The 19,848-nt window shown below is 47.0% G+C and overlaps 2 protein-coding genes across 2 annotated transcripts; both read right to left on the minus strand.

Moving 5' to 3' along the window:
• Positions 1–419: 419 nt before the first annotated feature.
• On the minus strand, positions 420–1,776 carry ndufa12 (NADH:ubiquinone oxidoreductase subunit A12). The gene is made up of 4 exons (XM_076029933.1): positions 1,626–1,776; positions 937–1,022; positions 746–833; positions 420–666 (listed from the first exon to the last, which is right to left on the minus strand). Exons 1-4 carry the CDS (start codon positions 1,712–1,714, stop codon positions 486–488), a joined length of 444 nt encoding a protein of 147 aa, XP_075886048.1. The 5' UTR covers positions 1,715–1,776; the 3' UTR covers positions 420–485.
• Positions 1,777–2,362: 586 nt separating this feature from the next.
• LOC142890694 (uncharacterized) lies at positions 2,363–19,503 on the minus strand. Its single transcript, XM_076029914.1, has 20 exons — positions 19,246–19,503; positions 15,489–17,505; positions 12,404–12,527; positions 11,288–11,355; positions 11,137–11,167; positions 9,194–9,345; positions 7,947–8,103; positions 7,569–7,656; positions 7,254–7,304; positions 7,105–7,163; positions 6,946–7,017; positions 6,769–6,837; positions 6,529–6,612; positions 6,001–6,183; positions 5,500–5,643; positions 5,285–5,387; positions 5,087–5,181; positions 4,418–4,546; positions 4,181–4,329; positions 2,363–3,932 (listed from the first exon to the last, which is right to left on the minus strand). The coding sequence occupies exons 1-20, from the start codon at positions 19,253–19,255 to the stop codon at positions 3,872–3,874; spliced, it is 3,846 nt and encodes a 1,281-aa protein (XP_075886029.1). The 5' UTR covers positions 19,256–19,503; the 3' UTR covers positions 2,363–3,871.
• Positions 19,504–19,848: the final 345 nt, after the last annotated feature.

The following is a 19,848-nucleotide window of genomic DNA, read 5'->3' on the forward strand; positions in this document are numbered from 1 at the left end:
TTAAGACTCCTGCTTCCTTTGTTTTTTGATTCATGAGTTTGATGACTTCATTTATAAATGTTAGTTTATATTAAGTGATTTTGGACATTTACAGAGGCAACAATTGTGCCTTATTTCATCAACTGACATTGACTATTTGCAGAATGTATTATCAGTCTACTGCAAATACATGGTATACATATTTGTGAGTATGTAGGACTTACATTTGCAAACGGTAGTTTGTTTTTTTTTTCTCAGGTGTGGCCTCTTTGGCCTATTCACCAATAAATCTATTGAATTTCAGCAGTTTCTTGATTTTTATTTCTTGTCACCGTGATCCAAGATGCAACATATGGACATCAGAATAAATGTTCCGATCAAAAAGGAAAGGGAGGATTAATAAAAACGGTAAATTCCAAAGCACAGTACCTCCGTCATAAATGTCTGAATAGAGATTTTATTGACAGGAAGCGGGAGACCATAATTTACAAATATGCAGGGGGAGCTCACGGAGCTCCAGCTTTGGGCGGAACCCACTCGTGGATCTTCTTGCGTGTGGTTGAGTAGGGCACGTACTGCTGCGGTGTGGCACTGACGTTGATCTGGTGGATCTCGGCCAGGAACTTCTTGGGCTCTGGCGGGTGTGTGGTGGGGGGGTCGTCTGTCATGCAGTGCAGCCAACGGTGCCTGAGGAGCCAAAATACAGAGGGTTCAAAAACCCATGTGGTCATTTTAGTCATAACTCCCAGAGTGTAGTAGGCTGTACCATTCAGCTGGGACCATGCTGCCGTCCACCTCCCACAGGGTTTTTTTGCCGTTCATCTCTGTGGTGTAGATCACCCAGCGGTGACGTCCTGAAGATACACAAGTGAGAGGTTGTTTTTGTTTGTTTTTTTTTTAAATCCTGAGAGCACTCTCACAATGGTTTAAAATGCAAATCGGCCCTGTCTTATTCACCAAAGAAGTAATTCTTTGCGTCCTCATAGTATTTATTTCCATATTTGTCAACGCCGATCAGGGCTCCCGTCTTCACATCGTTTACCCTAAAAAAGAAAAATAAAGAAGACACACAAAGGATATTGAGTCAGTCATACTTCCCCCCCCCCCCTCTAACATGAAAATACATTCCCCAAAAATTGATGTAGTCAACAGATATTGGTGGTTATGGTACTACAGATTCGATTTTCTCTTAAATGACAAACAAACGTGAACTATCCTGCAGAAAATATTTATGAAATACATCAAATTCACATATGCCACACATAAACAGTAAATGCATTCAGGCACATTAAAATATATGAATCGCTATCACCTGTCGTTTTTTTCCTTTGAAATCATGCATTTACACATTATCATTACAACATATTAGATTGTCAAGACTATACATTAATGTACAGATTATTGTCTATTCCGCTGAATATTAAGACAGCTGAGGTACAGCAGTGCTGTCGCTAAATTAAAACTTTTTTTCATGTTATGATTTAGTAGTTTCGACGGCTGTCTATGTTTGTTGGACCCCCTTGGTTAGCTGGGCAGGCTATATGCTAACTCGTCTTTGGAAGGGCAGCTTTCGCGACAAGACGAAACGTTCATAGCAACTAAAGATACTTGACCGAAGACTTCAAATCCTAATATCTTCCACCGACCTGAATAGCTGAAGGAGAAAACCTCGGACTCCACCGTGACCTCCCAACTGCCCCAAAGCCCTTCGGACGAGGTTGGCGTACTCCGCCATCTTGAGACGGAAGAATAACCGTGACGGACCGTTCTGCAGTAAAATGGGTCCGTTAAACCACACCGGCCACGAACAGGGGACTGATAGTTCCGCATAATCTTAAACCGTGGCAATGTTTTAAAAGTAGTGTTCATCTCGAATCTTTAAACAGTTAATGTGCTAAGAAGTACTAAATACTTCATTGCACATTATGCATGTATATATATATATATATATATATATATATATATATATATATATATATATATATATATATATATATATATATATATATATATATACATATATATATATATATATATATATATATATATTTATCTTAAAGAGCAAAATGAGTGAATAACGCGCAAAAATGCTAACTTAGCAGCAGCGTCTGTTTTCAGACAGCCTCTGAATGACCTGTAAATGCTTCTGCTTCCCCAAGGGGCTGGAGGATGTATCACTGACACCAATCAGTGAAGCATGATGGGAAGCTTAAAGCAAACCTTTATCTCTTGTATCTGTGCAAATATTTCTTTGACACCCCAACTAAACACTCTGTGTCCCACACGCTTCTCTCCATACTTTGTGATGAAGTGGTGACAAAAACTTGTGCATCCTTCGCTTCTTTTGAAGTCACCATACAGGAAATTGAAAAAAGACAACACATTCATTTAAGGGTTTATTAAAAACTGTTGCCTGACAGTTTAAAAGTCGTTGCTTACAGAAGTATCAAACTCTGACTGAGAGGACGCTTAAAATGGTGAACATAGATATACAGTTATGGAAAAAGCAAACCGAGTTGCTTCTGACCAGCATCTTTTTTAAATTCCTGGTGGCTGCACATTTAAAATTCACTTCACTCTATAAAAATGTTATGAGAACAGTAGCCAGAGAAATAAGATGATAGTACTGTGTACATCTTTCTCTAAAAAAGTAGGAAATGAGTTCTAACAACGGTAGTGCAACACACGCAGGATTGACCTGCTAGAAAAACAAGTATTACTTCGAGGCCGAGTGTGGAAGATTTAATGGATCTTTTTAAGTCAACCCCTTTTTTCCTTATAATGTCAATCCCATTAAACATTACACACTGGTCCTTGAAATTTCCCCACTAGAGATAAACGAGGCACAATTACTTTGCAAACAAAAAAAGCATCACAATTCAAAATGTTCCATCCTGGTGAGCATTTCCTTAGAAATATAGTTACTAAATCCTCTCTACAGTGTTTGCTCAGTCAAAAGTTGCCTTTTTGTGAGCGGCTCTCTTTCAAATTTTAAAAAGAAACAAAAGAAACAAAGATTTCAGTGGAAAGCAAATAATGCGACTCCCACAATACGTGGCAGCCTGTGATACTTCTTAGTTTATAAATAACCTCTAGGCTCTTTTATAAAAACATCAAAGGTCATAAGACAATTTTACCCATCAACCATTTCTACCAGGGGCCAAACAGGCATACACACATTAGGCTGTACGAAGACGGATAGCTACAATTGTCACGTGATTTTCCAGTTGTCACCAGGATGATTCCAAAGATTTTTCTGTTGAAAATACAAAATAAAATCTCTTAACCAGAGAGATCAACTTCCTGTTTTGCCATAAAAGACGGATTTTCACAGCAATAACCTGACGTGTTATGAATTAGCCGTGATTTGCACCCGTGGATTAGATTTTAAAAAAACAAAACAAAACAAAACAAAAAAACTTTTTTTCGATGCTCTAAAAAGTCAAAGCAAATGTATACTTTCAAGTTCTTGACAAAATGACTTTGTAGACGTGAACCACAAGTTTGAATGATGGCAGAAATTTCTACTGATTTCATTTCATTTGAATTCTGCTCCCTTCAACCTGCAGCTCTGAAGGGAAATCACAACTTCCAGACTTCCGAGGGTTTCTGGAATGTGCCGCTGCTTACTTCCACACACGCATCTCTGGACTTGAATTTTGACCCACTGCTGCGATGATAAACTGCAACCTCACATGGCGATGGTGAGCGTCAGTTTCCGTTACTGGTAGATGAAAAAAAAAAACATATGGAGAAACAAAATCCGGTTCTTCAAGGTTCGTCCAAATGCAGTAGGTGGCGCTCTGCCAGGCTCTAAACAACAGTCCCTGTTTAGCAGTCAGCCATGGTTTCACTGTTGTCGTCCAACTGGCTCCAGGGCCGCTACACAACTTCACTGCGGGAAGTCCAAGTCTGACTCCAGAATCATGGCTTCCTGGAAGGCCTCGATCCACCTGCAGGGAAAATGACACCACAGAACAAGTCACCAACTAGGCAAACACATCACAATTCACTCAACAAAAAAGTAAAGAGGCCACAAAGTTTGATTTTTATATGTAGATTTTCAGGTTTCTGTAAATTTCTTAGATTTGCAGATTTAGCAGGTGTTAGCAGTCAGTGTGATGGACATCAAGTTCATAAAATCAACCTATGTTTGTATCAGTGGTTCAGCACTTAAGGAGCCCCGTTAGCGCTACGATACCTCTGTGCGGTGGGGATGTCGTCCGCTCTGAACATATAGTACAGGTTGTTTTTGTGGTACAGCTTGAACTGCAGCTTCTGGGCTGGCCCGTTCTTCTCCTCCCGCAAAAAGAAGCCCAGCAGCGGCTGACTCTCCAGCGCCGCCACGTCCTGCAGGAGGACACAACCGTAAGGTGGAGGCGCTGAAGGCTTTGGTAAATTCAATTTAAAAAAAGAACAGAAAAAAAACGATGGGTACCTCACTGGCCGCGTAGGTGTAGAGAACTTTATTTTTGATGACGAACCAGAGCCTCTTCCACTGCTTCTTGTTGCCTTTGGACCTGTTCAGGTAGCCGCTCATGGAGGAGTTCTCAGTGTTGGCGGAGACCTGCGAAAGGCAGTGGGGGGGGGAGAGTGAAGCTAAATATTCTCTCCTTGCAGATGAGGGAGAAGCTGCGTTTCCATGACAGTTTTTCACAAAATAAAAGCGACATTTTCAAAGTTTTGACAAAGTATTATTGTGATTTGCAGGTGTTTCCGGCGAATGGTGTGAAGCGCGTAAGCTGTAATTCTGGTCAAATGCTGTCCCGCGAGATCCCACTGTGAGGAGGATGGAGGTACAAAACATTTTGCGTTTTGGACCATTTTCACTTAAAGTTCACTGAGTCACGTGTAAATACGAAAAAAGTGTTTCCATGACACTTTTGTGATATACGTCTGTATGGATACGACTGAAAAACCACCTAATGAGAGCGTCAAAACCTTTTAGCCATATTTGGGAGGTTTTTTCGAAGTCTAGGTGTTTCCATTACCAGTTTTTTATTGTGATATTTAGGTTATTGTGCAATTCTAGGGGTCATGGAAATGCAGCTATAGACTGACAGTCAAAGGTTTGTTTTTTTCTTTATTTCTTTATTTTTTTTTTTACCTCTTTTAGTGCAGCAGGAATCTTTTTCTGTTTCCTGGTGAAGGAGAACGCCCCAGATTTTATCGGGGAAATCGATGTGGAGGCGCAGCGGTCGCCTGGGGGAAATCATTGAATTAGAGACATGAATAATTCACATGGCAATATGTCAGGGCGCCATGCTAATGCAAAGCCAACCGGGCTTTGTGCAGCCATACATACTGTTCTCCTGCAGCTTGGCGAAGCAGTGGTCACACACTCGAGCCGGCTGGTTCTTCAGGTACTCCAGGTAGTACTTGTTGGCGGAGCATGCCTGACACACCACCTGTCGCACACACACACACACACATACACACACAGAGTGAGGTGACTGTGACGATGAGCGGGTGGCTTTAATAAGACGCTGCTGCCTGCACGGTGCAGGCGGCCGCCGAGACCTTTCCGCAGGCGCGGCAGTGGTGCCTCCGCCAGGTGAGGGTGAACTCGCAGGTGCAGATCATGCACATGGTGGCCCTCAGGTCCGGGATCCAGATGGGAGCCTTGGAGCCTAACGGGGCCCCGTTGTCGACGGCGCCCTCTCCCTGCGTGGGGGGCGGCGAAAGTGAGAAGTTGGCACCAGTGTTAATTTTGACAGCAAAATTTGATTTAGTTTTAGTCATAGTCTATTGACTAAAATGTTATTTAGTTTTAGTCATAACTTAATTATCCAAATTGTTTTAGTTTTAGTTGACGAAATATCATAATCATTTTAGTCAACTAAAATTACAGTATTTAGTCGATGCCTGATATCTCCGGGCCACAGTTTTCACAAAGTGTTTTATTTTCTTTCATATCAAAAGTCCTGTCGCCTCTTCCTCCCTGGTGTTGACAATTGATCTCAAACTACTCTGAGGTTGGGTTTTGGGTCTGAGTGTGGCGCCGCGGGGAAGAAGCGTCACCTCCTCCTGACTCCTGCTGGATATGAAGGTGATCTTCTTCTTGGTGTAGTCGTCGATGGCCTTGGCGATGGCCTCCAGCCACTGGTCGCGCTCTGTGGCCGAGCCGGCCGACAGGATGAAGGAGCGCTCCACGCTCTCGATGTTCAGCTCGTTCTGATAGGCCTCCTGGCTCGGCTTGCTCACCTGCGGGACGCCGACAGCAAATAAGGAAAACGCACGACAAGCCAGGAATAGATGTGATGCAAAATCACGCCTCTTACAAACACTGCAATATATTTTTCTACTATCAGGTCATGGCATGTTTAAGGCAATGTGCAAAATTTGTATAAAAGCAATATTCAATATTACTTCATTGTCATCTTTATTACAATCATTTCCTTTGGGATAAATAAAGTGTTATCTAATCCAATCTAATCTAAGAAATTGTTTATCAAGAGCATTAAACAAATAAGAGACAAGACAAACAACGTGGATCAAATCAAATTCAATCATTTAACTTATAAAAGTGGGAAAAGGTGGCGCACTGACCTTCATCCCAGCCAGAGAGAGAACACTGTTGAGCTTGAACTGTCCCGACTGGACCGGAGTCGTGTACATCAGAGCATCATTGAACTGAAACACACAGAGAAGAAGAAGAAGAAAAAGAAGAAGAAGGAGGAGGAGGAGGAGTTAAACGTGTTAGGAGTCAGCGGCCGATTTGATCAGAGCCGCTCCGGGAGACGGGGAATGAAAAGTAACGGCGACGCAAATTGGATTTAAGTTGCTCACCAGGAAGAACATCCGCGGCTGCATGACCTTTCTGGAGAGTTTCATGAGTGTCCCCTGCTTCAGGAACACCTGCACAACCCCAGCACCAAGCCAGGAGGAGGAGGAAAAACATTTCATCATATCAAATAACAATATCAAATAATAACTGGTCATTTGTCGTCTCGCCGTGTGACTCACCCTGCCTGGCTGCACGATCTCATGGTGCCCAGTGAGGCTGTACTGGATGTGCATCAGCTTCTGGAAGTTGTCCTGAAGAAGAAAGGGCGACAACAAGGGACGTCAGCGAGGTGCGAAGATGCAACCTGGACGCTCCCAGACTGTGGAACCAGGCCTCACCCCTTGTTTCATGATGTCGTTGGCGTGGTTGGCCACCTCCTTCACAATGCTGAGGGCCGCTGCGTGGACAGAAGAAGATTAGATCACCGGTTTCCTTTGAAGTAACACCAGAAATGATGGCATTGCAAGAAAGCAATGTCTCTACTGACCTTGAGTGTCCTTGTAATCCTCCGAGTCTTCTGGAAGGTTCTTCAAATAATCTAGGAGAGAAGTTGAGTTCATCAGTTTGCAGCAGCTGCAGGATAATAATAACGGACAGCAGGGTGCGCTCTTATTTAATGCAAAGAAGATGCAAATCCACTACTTAAAAATAATTTTGAGAAAAATTAAAAGAGCGGAAAAAAGACTTCACGAGTGGAAGGGGTACCGCCGTCATTTTTGAGGATGTCAGTTAATGTTTCATTTTAAAAACATTAAATAATCTTCCAAATATTAATACAGAACCGACTTCATGGTGTTGCTACCTGTGAGCAGCAGCTGGTACTGAGGGATCCTCTGCACGGGCTTCAGAAGGTAGTGCTTGAGCGCCAGGCTGGCACATCGCGGACTCGTCTAAGAGGGAGAGGAGGAGCAGGAAGAGCAGGAGGAGGTGGAGGAGGAAAAAAAAGAAGTTGCTTATGCACACGGCTACAAAACCACAAAGACACACACACACACACACACACACACACACACACACACACACACAAACAGACACAAATACACAGAAGCTCCCAGTAGCTGCAGCCGAAAGACTTGAGATGTGCAGAAAGAACTACTAATATTCCTAATTTGCCAGAGATAAATGTCCCATAAAAGTAACAAACAAATTCAGAGTAAAATTTGGCCGGCTCGGTCTCCACCTCAAACTCCCGGACGACGGCTGCGAAGGCGGCGTTCTTCCTGCACTGCTCGTCCAGCAGCGCCACGTTGTTGTCGAACTGGCGGATGTAGGTGGAGTACATCTTCAGGTAGGGGCCCTTCTGGACGAAGATGTCCGCCAGCCGCTGGTGGTCCCCCCTGGTGGGGACAGCAGGCAGGCGCACACACACATACACACACACACACATTAATCAAGGGTTTTGTGGAAGAACTCGAGACATTTTGGGTTGAAAAACCGAAAAGAAGGTTGCAGCAGCAGCAGCATCAGAAAGAAGAAGCAAGTGATGCCAGGCCCCCAGAGTCCAAGATGGCGACCCATTCATTTCAATGAAGTTGCTCCGAAAGAGGATTAGGGCCACAACAGGAGAAGAAAAATATTACAGGAAGGAGAAGTTTTCATTTCGAGGTTTAAGTTGAAATTTCGTGAAGACAAAATTTCGTAAAAAAGTTGACGAAAAAATACGAAATTTCATCATTGAAACATAAAAAATACAAAATTTTGTGAAAAAAAGTTACTTCACGTCAACAAACTTTCAATTTTATTCACGACTTGTCTTAATTTTTTTATCTTCTTGTGGCTCTAATTCTCTTCCGTAAGTTGCTCACCCAGCGCATCCGCCTTAATGGGCCCATAGAGCATGTGCAGTAGTGTCACTTCCAATGATGCTTCTGTAACTCACATGATCTATTTGGCCAATCAGAACGAGCTGAGACGCAGCAGCAAGTACAACGTTGTCACGTCACGCTGGGAATAAACTCTTTTCTGGTGATTTTCTGGCCCTTAAAAAACTTTTTTTTATTTAAAATAGAAATATTTACTAACTCACGGTCGTCCTGTCAGCCGTTTTAAAGGCCTTTATTTTTGTATTGTGGTCTATGGGAAAAACGCTTGTTGGGCCCATGGGATTTTTTTTTTTGCTGCAGTACCTCAGATGGCCACTGTGGAAAAATCGGCGGCAATATTGCCAGTCCGGTATGCAGTTCTTATAATACATCCATGTGTGATGCCCAGACGGGTGAGCGCAGAAAGTAAACACGTGTTTAGAGGAGATAAAATAACGGTGAAGCAACCAAAGCCGAGCATTAAGATGGCTGAGAGCACCGCGCGACTGGCAGCAATTACACTCCAGTGAAACAGGAAACACATTCAAAGGAACCGTCATCGGCAGACAGTGTGGAGTCAGTGTGTGTGTGTGTGTGTGTGTGTGTGTGTGTATGTGTGTCCTACCATTGAGCCACCCGCTCCTCCAGCTCCCGCAGCAGGTCCCGGTTGAGCTGGTAGAGCTGCGGCAGGTAGTAGAGGACCTGGCTGAGGATCCGCTCGTCCACCACCGGCTTCCCGTTCTGACGGGTCGCCGTGGCGACCGCGTCCCGGAAGTCCTGAGGAGACACGCAGGGGAGATGGATGGGTGAAGATGATGTCACTGTTGACACACACACGCACTCCAACACACAGGTGTGTGTGGGAAGGAAACATATGACACAAGCTCATAAACTGCGGAGCCGTCGTCCGCTGTACTGTGGGCGCAGCGCTGAGTCAGCAGTCTGGACTTTGGCCGGCGTGCCAATGTACACAAGACACACACACACACATACACACACGCACCTGGAAGGAAGCAGGGAGGCCCCGCTGGGTCCTCATCGACTGATTCAACGAAGACTGTCTCCCCTTTCTCTCACACACACACTACCAGTCAAAAGTTTGGATAACCTTCTCGTATTTTTTTTTTCTTTTTTTTTTTTAATCTTTCCAACTTTCTCCACTGCAGATACATACTGAAGACATCAAATACTGTATATGAGCAAGATATACAGTATGTCATTATGCAGCAAAGAAGGACACGTTCAATAACTCTAAATATGCTTTTTATGAAAGGTGGCCATTTGGAAGAATTTCAATACATAAGGTGTTCCCTGTGTGTTCATACGCAGTTGTGATGCCTTCAGTGAGAAACTGCAATGTCAACAGTCGTGAGAGTGAAAGAAAAGACATTGAATTCATAGTGTGTGTCCAAACTTTTGACTGCTAGTGTACACTCATAAATTTCATAAATTTTTCCACTATTTTTTGCTGAATAAATTACAAAAAAATAAATCAAATGTAGGGTAACAACATAATAATAATAATATAATAACTTTCAATTCTGCGTTTAATTCAACCTAAACGGAATATGACCTTTCAAAATATTAATAATCATAGTTTACAAACAAATCCTCTTCAGGCTCAACTTGATATTCAGCAAACAAACACGATTCAGTCACAGTAATGACAAAAAAATGTAAACATGCCTAGCATGCACGAGCATGGACACACACACACACACACACACACATGTTAGAGTGGGGATAATCTGAGGTATGTGTGTGTGTTGAGAGGTCGTCTGTGTGGCCTGAGGAAGCAGCTGCTGCTCGGCCGGGCGACAAGCGAAGAATGTGAGCTGACCTCCATTCTTGGAGAGCACACACATACACACATACACACACACACACACACACACACACACACACACACACACACACACACACACAGACATGTACACGCACACGGACATGAACAAGAACATGGACACAGAGTCCTGACTGAGTCAATAGAAGGATTACGGACTGTCCTGATCCAAACTTTATTTAACTTTATTTAACAACTTGTTCTGAACACCTCTTCAGTCCACAGACGGACGTCACAAGACTGAGCGGACTCATTGTGGACGCACACAACACGTCATCCGGTCACATGACTGCTGCTGATCTGGCCTCCCCTCAGAGCGGGGAGGTGATAAAGCAGCAGACAGCCAGGAAACTCTGCTGAGACTCTGAGACGCTGATAGGCTGATACTGATGCAACTAAAAGCCCCTGATGGAAGATTTGATGTGCGAGGATTGAGAAGAAATGTCATAGAAGTGTTTAGCTACCATCAAATCAGGCGTTAAAAAAATAAAAAAAAGGTGGTAAACAAACATGGAGGTCTTTCAACTACAAACTAGAACTGAACTTTTAACCCTAACTTTTTGGAGCTAATTTTCTTCTTTAATTTTTCTTTTCTTGCACAAAAGTGAAACAAAAAGCGATGGAGCTTCAGTTGCTGTGGTCGTACCGGAGGTTGGTCTCGGTCCCAAGACCACTTTTTAAGGGTCTCGGTCTCGTCTCGAGGAAAATGATTAAAAGACACTTACTATGTGAAGCAGCTTCAGGACATCCACGAACCTGCCGAGAGAGAGAGAGAGAGAGAGAGAGGGAGAGAGAGAGCGAGCAGAGCTCCGTCAGTCGTGCAGAAAGCACCTCCGCCCCCCCCTTCCGCCCTCCTCGAACTCTTCCTCCACTCACACTTTCTCCGAGCTCATGATCTCCTGGGCGATGTGGACCACCTTCTTCCTCTTGGTCTCGGCCTCTTGCTGGAAAACAAGGAGGGCAGCAGAAGGTGGGTGAGTGTGAGCAGGGTGAGGGTCTACGGCCGGGCCCGGCGGTCGCTCGCCGACCGGGCCGCCGCGCACCGCCATGACGGACGGGTCCAGTGCGAGCGACCCGGCGGGACCATCGGGCGGGCCAGGAGCCGGGAGCTGCAGACAAACAGCCTGTGTGGCGCTGAATGGTAATGGGCCCACCGCTCACAAAGGCTCCAGTTGGACAGTGGCCTTGGACTCTCCCCCCTGCATCCCCCACCCTCCCCGGGCCTGTGGGAGGCTCTGACAGAACCAGCAGAGGAGCCGCTGATGAGGGAGCTATTCCTGAACCTCTGGTCCCGCAAGCACAAACACACACACGCACACAAACATGTACGTGCACACACACACCCGTTTGAAGCGTGTGTGAGGGACTAATCTCCAGGGGCTGAAGTGGGGGGGGGGGCAAAGATGTTGGACTGGTCCATAAGCTTCCTCTGCCGGGACGCCCTTTGTGATGTCACAGGTAGCAGTAGAGGCAACTCACTCACGCTGCCCAAGTTATTTCATGTTCAAACGTGTAGTATTTGGACAGAAGCGTGAAAAAGAAAATATTCTTCTTCATCGAGAAACACTGAGTTCTGAGATGATTGATGGATTTGCCTCTTGGTTCATTTTATGCAGATGACGTGTACTGATAATTAATATCATCATCATCATCATCAACATTACCACTACCATCGTCATCGTCATCATCATTCTCATCATTATCACCATCATCATAATTCTCATCATCACAACCACCATCATCAGCACCATCATCATCCCAACCTTCATACCACCACCACCATCACCACCATCACCACCATCCCCATCATCATCACATCGTCATCAACATCATCATCATCATCACCAACATCATTACCACCGCCATCATCACCACCATCATCACCACCACTATCATCATCAACACCATCATCAAATCTTCGTACTTCAGATCTTCTATGTGCAGCTGCTGCTGTGAGCTGCTGGTGTCTTCCAGTCGTCAGCTGATGCTCACCTGTCGGTCAGCCTCGTCCAGGTGCTCCTTGCTGGACGTGGAGCTGCTGTCCTCCTCTGAGCTGTGGCTTCCCTCCTCCTCCTCCTCCTCCTCTTCCTCCTCGGAGTGGACGTCCTGCCAACCGCTGCTCCACACAACACACACAGCACAGCAGCCACGACGTCACATCAGAGTTGCAGCATCTCGACTCTTTGTTAAAGTTTCGCTTACAGACAAATAAATACAAATGAGGCGTCTTCTTAATCTGCGAGTGAATTTCCAGCTGTTAAAATCACTTTCAGTGGTTTTTTCTGTGACGTTCACTCCCCAAACTACAATACGGGGCTAACCCACTACTGTGATTTTGGAAATTCCAATAAAATTTCAGACCTGATTATTTTATAGTCTATAAATTTTTTTTTTTTTAATTAATAAATATGAATCCAAATTTCAATTTGAAAACATTAAATATCTTTTGGCTTTTCTGCATCTGAATGGTGACAAACTTCCAGCATGCAGCTTCAGGGGTTTTGTTCCTGCAGCCTTTTGGCTCGGCACCACCTCAGCTGAGTGTCATATGGCAGCCGGACAAGCAGCAACACGAAGGTGCGTGTCACTGGTGTTTTTGATCAAGCTCTTATTGCCTGTGGAGCAGATTGAGGCTCTTTGGATTTCAAAGGAGATAATGTCAGAGTCTGTGTGTAATTTCACTCCCCCTGTTGGGGCCGGTCGGGAACTCCGGGTAAACAGCACACAGCCACTCGGCCCTTCTTTTATCTGCATTCCATATGGAATTAAAGGTCCAATGTGTAAAATTTGGCTTGATTTATGATTTGTATTGGTAAAAGCTTAATACATAACATAAATACATTAATAAAAGTGTATAATCGCAGTACAATAACAGTAATTTGGTTTTCCTACCCTTAGAACGGGCAGGAAACATATGAGGTTAATAATAAACCAACAAAGAAGAAGGTGGACGAGGTATCCAGGTTTGGGTGCGCAGGCCACCGTAGTTCACTGGCAAGCTCGGGAGAGGAAAGGAGAGTTTAAGATGCAAAGGACGCAAAGCTGTGCCCGTTTTTTACCCATCGCGGAAAGCGTGAGAGACAAAGACTGAAAACTAAGCCGAGGGAATTTCAAAATGTGGGTTGTGGGGGAGTCGGGACCCAGACCGACAGAGTAAAAACGGAAAAAGCGTAAACATTTGTCATCATTTGGGAGGAAACACCAGCTCGAGTGTTGATCGTGACGAAGGCTGGCCATGTAAATATGAAAAGGCCTCGTAAACAGCCGGTTCGGGTTCATCCTGGATGCTTAAAAAAGCAGAAACAGAGAGTCAGAAACAACTGAAATGTAATGAGGCAGCAGGTTTATTTCAGGAGGAGCTCCGCTTCTGCGGTCGCAACTTTTCTCTCTCGGGATTTTTTTCATCCCAAATTCATTGTTGTGATTAAGCCGCGATTCTCTTTTTCCTCTTTCTTCTTTTTAAGATTGATTTCGAAAAGCAGAAACTGCCCTCCAGGTTGAGCTTTCTGCAGATTGCGACTTTTAAAAAAGGGGGGCGGCAGCGGTCGGGCCGAGGTTTGAGCATGAGGGCGGCCAGCCTGCGGAGGAGGCGGCTGCTGCTGCTGCTGCTGCCTTGAGGTTTATTTTCTCTGTTTCTGGAGAGCCGTGCGGCCTTTCTGCCATTCGCAGACATTTCCTGCCCCCGGCTGCTGAAAATACCCGACAGGAAAACAGTCCTGCTGCTGCTGCTGCTGCTGCTGCTGCTGCTGCTTTGCTGAACCTCTGCAGGCTCACCGAGCGCCGCGGTCACCTGATCGACCTGTCGCGGGCAGCGGTTCCCACGCTGAGCTGTTACCGCGCTCGGCTGACGCTCGGCGGCAGGGGAGGGTCGTGCTGCAGGTCGGCACCTCGGGCCTCGTTTCCTCCCACACGCTCACACAACGGCTCATTGTTCGTGTGATAAAAAAAATCTCTTTCTATTTTCTGGGAGTGGGATTTTTTTTTCCCCTTTAAAATAATCACAATCTTGCACAACGTTTTTACTTTTCGCCTGAAACCCTAAAATCTTTGCGGCGGCCTCACTGCTCCGTTCATGAATATCAGGAGTAAAAGATGAAAAACTTTTCTTCGCTACCTCAAACTTCCTAAATGTGACCATTTATAACAATTTTCGTCCTGTTCCCAGGTCATCATTTTCCATCCTGGCAGGGTGACCTCTCTCGGTAATCCTGCCTCTTACACATTAAGTCCTCCCCGGTCTCAGGGGGCGGGGCCGACACCTGCCCAGGGGGCGTGGCCACTAACTGACTTCCAGAAACGCCAAAAGTAAAGGACACACTTCACTGGTGATGCTGTGACTTTGACTTCAATACGGAATAGAACAATGACACAATTGGGCACAATTAAGCACAATTGAAAATGTGTCCGTTTCAGAACTTCATCAAATATTAAGCGTCTTATTTAACACCAGTGAAGTTTTCCACATTATTTTTTGGGGGGAATTTTTTATGAATATCTATTTGGTATCTTGATAAACCGGGTAAAAGCCCTTCCAAGGCTTTGGTTGCACCTTGATCCACCTAACCTAATACTGGAGTGGATCAGCACAGTGAATGACGTCTACCTTATGGAAAAGATCACCTCCTTGCACTTTCCGAAAGGCACTTTTATTAAACGCTGCACCAAGCTGGATATGTTGGTTCCCTAGAACTGGAAGAGCTGAAAGGTTGACTCTGCTTTTGGGTCCATATTGATAAATGTCTCGGTGAACCTAACCATTGCTTTGTAAGGCTCATACATACGCTGACAGGCCTTTCTTCTTTCTTTTCACTCTCTCATATATACCTGTCTTTCCCACTGTGTTCAAAGTTTTCAAAAATAACATACCTGATTTTATTGTATTTTGTTCAGTTTTGTAAAAAAGAAAAAAATATTGAGTGGCAAAAATTGACTGTACAATGTTTGAGAGCAAACACTGTATTTTAATGCCATCTCTGAATAAAAAATATAAAAAAAAAGAAAATGTGTCCATTAATATGGAAGAGAGGGGAAAACATGAGGAGGAGCAGTCGTGCAGCGGACGAGTGAGTCTACGTACCTCTCGTACTCGTGCTCCTGGTATCTCAGGTAGGGGTCCTGAACCTCGTAGATGTCCGACGCGTCGGCGGCACCCGGGTCATGTGACCAGGCCTGCCTGGCGCTGTGGAACGGCAGGTTCATGTACTCGGGGATCTCCTCGTACAGCGGCACGTTCTCGTACTCCGCCTGCTCCTCCCCTTCCTCCTGCTGCTGCTGCTGCTCCTCCCTGCAGATGTCCACCTCGCCGGAGCAGCTCTTGGGCCTCGCCGAGCCCCCCCTCGTCCTCCCGCCCCTCCCTCTCTCCCCCGCGGTGGTGCAGTCCAGCGAGTGGCTCCCCTTGGCCAGCAGCTTCGGCAGCATCTTGACCGACAGCCGGAGCTCCAGCAGCTTCCGGAAGGAGAGGCCCCTCTTGTGGGGGTCAGCGCGGGTTGCAAGGTCGGCGGCGGAGAAGGACTGCGCCCTCTGCTTGCCGCCCAGAGCTGCTGCCGCCGCCGTCGGCACGCGGCTCTTGGGCGGCATGCTGCTGCGGGCGGGCACCTGGCGGCTGAAGAAGGTGAAGCGCCACGCCGCCCTCTCCTGGGGCGGCGCTGGCAGCTCCCTCATGGGGGTGCTGGCGTGTGGCGGCGCCGCCGGGGGGCAGATGGAGGGCGCCGCCGCCGCCGGGAGGCTGTATCTCTGAGGCTTCCTGGGAGGCGCCCGGGGCCAGCCCTGGTCGTCGGAGGGGAGGGACTTCCCCCGGGGGGGGTGACAGGCCAGCTTGATCTGCTTGGGGAGGCTGTGGCTGCTGGGGTAGCGCTCGAAGTCGCCGTAGCCACCGTCCTCCTCCTCCTCCCCCTGCTGCTGCTGCTGCTGGTCGTTGCTCTCGCCGGGGTCGGGCTGGGCCAGGAGCATTAACGAGTAGGAGGCCTTCTTATCGAGTGGGTGGGTCCGGTGCAGGCGGGGGGAGAGGGAAGTCTGGCGAGGAGGCGGGACGGGGGCGTCTGCGTCAGCGGCGTCGGCCAATCCCGCGTCTGCGCAGGGCGGCGGCGTCTCCTCACCTGCGTCTGCTTTCAGCTCCTCTGGCCGAGCCTCCCCCAGCTGCTCCACGCCGTCCTGTCTCACCAGCACTGCCTTCTTGTGTTTGCGGGGCTGGGGCACCGGCAGGGGCTTGCTGGGGGCGGCCGGGACCTGCAGGTCCGGCTGTTGGCCAGTGGGAGGCGCCTCGTCGACCGCTCGTTCAGCCTCTGGAAGAAGTCCTGGTGGCGCCTGGTGAGAGGCAACGCTGCCTGCAGCATCGCAGGCCGAGTCTCTGGGGTCTTGGGGGTCGCTGGGGTCTCGGGGGTCTCGAAAGTCTCGGGGGTCTCGGGGGTCTTGGAGCTCTGCCTGTATGTCCACTTTTGGACCCTCCTGCTCGGCAGCAGGACTCTCCTGGTGGTTCACAACCTCCAAAGACTTTGGTTCCTCGTCGTTAACCGGCACCTTCCCCAAGTGCCGCTGTCTCTGCGGTTTATCTCTGGGCTTTCTGCTCCTGCCGCACTCAGCCTTCCGCTCCGGCGCTGATCCCTCGGCGGAGACTCCGTTCGGCAGCCCATCTCCGTGCGACGAGCCGGCCCCGACCTCGGCCGCGCTCCCGTTTTCGAGGCTGTGATGCGGCGGCGGTGACGAGTCCCGGTGCTCGTCGCAGGGCCCGCTGGGAATGATGTAATCCGAGTCTGTCCGTCTGTCCGTTTCCGACAAAATCCCATTTTTGGAGTTGAGGAGCGAGAGGTCGCTCGCTAAACCCTCCACCTGCTCCCCGCAGAGGGTAGCGGGTTCACACGACCTGGGCGGCGGGGGCGAGACCGGGGGGGACGAGGCTGTGGACTTGGGAATGCACGGTTTGGGGGCGACAGCCGGCTTGGTCCTCTTGAGAGTGGCGGGAGACGGCTGCGAGACGGCCGGCGGCGGCAGCGGCGGCGGTGACGGGAGGGCCACCGGCTTGGGAGCGATGGGCGGCGGGCAAGGCCTGCCAGCGCCGGGGAGCTTCGGCTTGGGAGCTAACGGCGGCTTCTTCACACCTGCACGCAGAGGGGGAAAGTCAGAGATTTGCACATTGACTCATGCTTCCTTGAAGACGGATTGTGCAGAGGCAGCAGGAATTCCCTTAGCCAGGGAATACGACCAGTGACAGCTGCGGGCTGGGCGGGTGGGGGGGTAAATCTGGGGTCAGTGGGTCACTGTGGAGGGGTCGCACTGGGGCAACTGAAGGCTTAGCGAGAAACTTAGAACCTATCTTTGGATGGCAAATAAAATAATTAATTCATTAAGTCCTTGAAAATAGATCCTTTCAAACTTAAAGGCTTAAATGACACTTGAGCCAAAAATAAAACCAGATTAATACATTCCATCCTTCTTTGACGATGAAGAGTTTTGGATTATTGTCAGTCTTTGAATAAATCAGTATTAAGTCTTAACTACATCGTAATAGAGAAGAAACAAGACTTTTGTAGACTGATTTTTCTGTCATCCTGATGGAACATTTCATCTCTTTTACAAATCAAGTCAAGTCTTTAAATCGCTTTGATAAAAAACAAAAAAAAATGAAATAATCCAATGTGATGTATTTTGAGCTTGGTGGGATTGTGCTCAATTAAAAACAACAACAACAAATCGTGTTCTTGACACTCATGTAAAGCTGTGGTTGAGGACTGGAGGCGGTATTTTCCGCCCTGGTGGTTGGACAGGCTGACACCACGAGAAGTGGAGTCATCGAGCGGATGTTTCCGAAGTGGCCGACCATCAAAAAAGCGCTCTGTGACCGGTGTGAGTGTGCGCGCGCCGGAGGTGGCTCATCCTACACGGATCCCGTTAGGGAAGCACTCAGATTAAGCACACTTGAAATTCACACTTACAGTACATGAACAAATAGTCATTATTAAGACGTAATACAAGCAAGCGGGAGTGTCTTTTGTATTCGGCACACGGCAGATGTTAAAATATGCTCTAGTTTTACCTGAATGTAAAGTAACTTACTTTTGACGAGCAGGAAGAAACAACTTGGGTCTTTAACACGAGCTCATTACAACTGTATTAATTGTCTATTAGAGAGCCGAACTTGACAACACGCGTCCGCGATACCATTAAGGTAATTAAAGAGGGTCCAGTGTGGACATGAGCCAACTCACGACCACAAACACTGAAAAGGTGCGAGTTATTCGGCGGAGTTCGCTTCACGGTTTCGCTACAAACTCCCAACAACTATTGCGGGTGAATAAACTGCTGAGCTGAAGAAAAAATAGCGACAACATAGTCACGGGAAATTGTCCAAATCCATTGAAAGCGTGACACTACAGTCTTCCAGGAAAATACTGGAGCTGGATGCTTAAAACATTGTTGTCGAGTCCGACTTGTTGCTCCCGCAGCAGGACAGATGTTTTAGGACAAAGGATTTAACCCCCTCCAGCTGCAACGCTGCCTCCACAGCCAAACACTGAGGAACACCTTTGTTGTTCCAGTCAGGACAGCAGTTTTTGATTATTTATTTTTTTAGAAAGCGCTCGAAATTGTAGCCTGCGCGCTTTTCTTTATCATTATGGAAGCTGTTATTAAGAAATGCTGTAATTAACTGTGGCTGGGACGAGACAGAGTGAAAGCCGCCGGCCGCTGTGACTGTAAAACGGCGCACATATATCCAGCAATTCAATAGAGTTAATACAGTTCACAGTGGTGTAAGCAAATTGCCCCCAATCCGTTGGTGCTTGCACAGCAGGAATTTTAGGAGGTGGGCTAAGTAACTTTAGCTCTTCCACGAAACAAACCTGCGCTCATGACTCCCGACTTGCTCCTTTCTCCATGAGTAAATACAACTTTCAGTGTATTGGCGAGAAAATCTGCGCCGTATCCTCCTCCGCTGTCACCATTGTCAAGTTTTAAATCCAGTTCAGGGGCGAAACGTGCGATCCATCGGCGCTTCTCCTTATCACCTTATCACCCCAGCTTTAACGGAAGCATTAACGCCTGTTACTTTTCCATTTTTCCCGAGGTTTTCGGCCACGGCGCTGGTCCCAAATTGGTAAAGCGGATGTATAAAGCGCTCTAGTTCCGGTTAGTGGTTGAAAAGAAACAAATGAGTTTCGTGAAAGTACAATAACAGCCGCTGACATCTGAAATTAAACACAAACGTAAAATTTCACACTTCTCTTCAAAGCAAATAAAGAAGGATAAAGTGTATTTGTAGTTAATTTTCTGGCATTTATACGACTTTTTTTAAACGGGTGTTTTTATTTTAAGCGTCACTTCCTGTGATGACCTGTATGCCTTCCGCTAACTTTAAGTTTGCCTTGGCTTTCAAAAACTTTTGCGCCGTTCCTTAATTTGGCCGCTGGGAGGTCTCTTACCTGACGCGAGCGTGGACGCGGCGG

Source organism: Nelusetta ayraudi, unplaced genomic scaffold (assembly GCF_046127955.1).
Source record: "Nelusetta ayraudi isolate G7.1 ecotype Tasmania unplaced genomic scaffold, CSIRO-AGI_Nayr_v1 ptg000027l, whole genome shotgun sequence".
Classification (NCBI taxonomy): domain Eukaryota; kingdom Metazoa; phylum Chordata; class Actinopteri; order Tetraodontiformes; family Monacanthidae; genus Nelusetta; species Nelusetta ayraudi.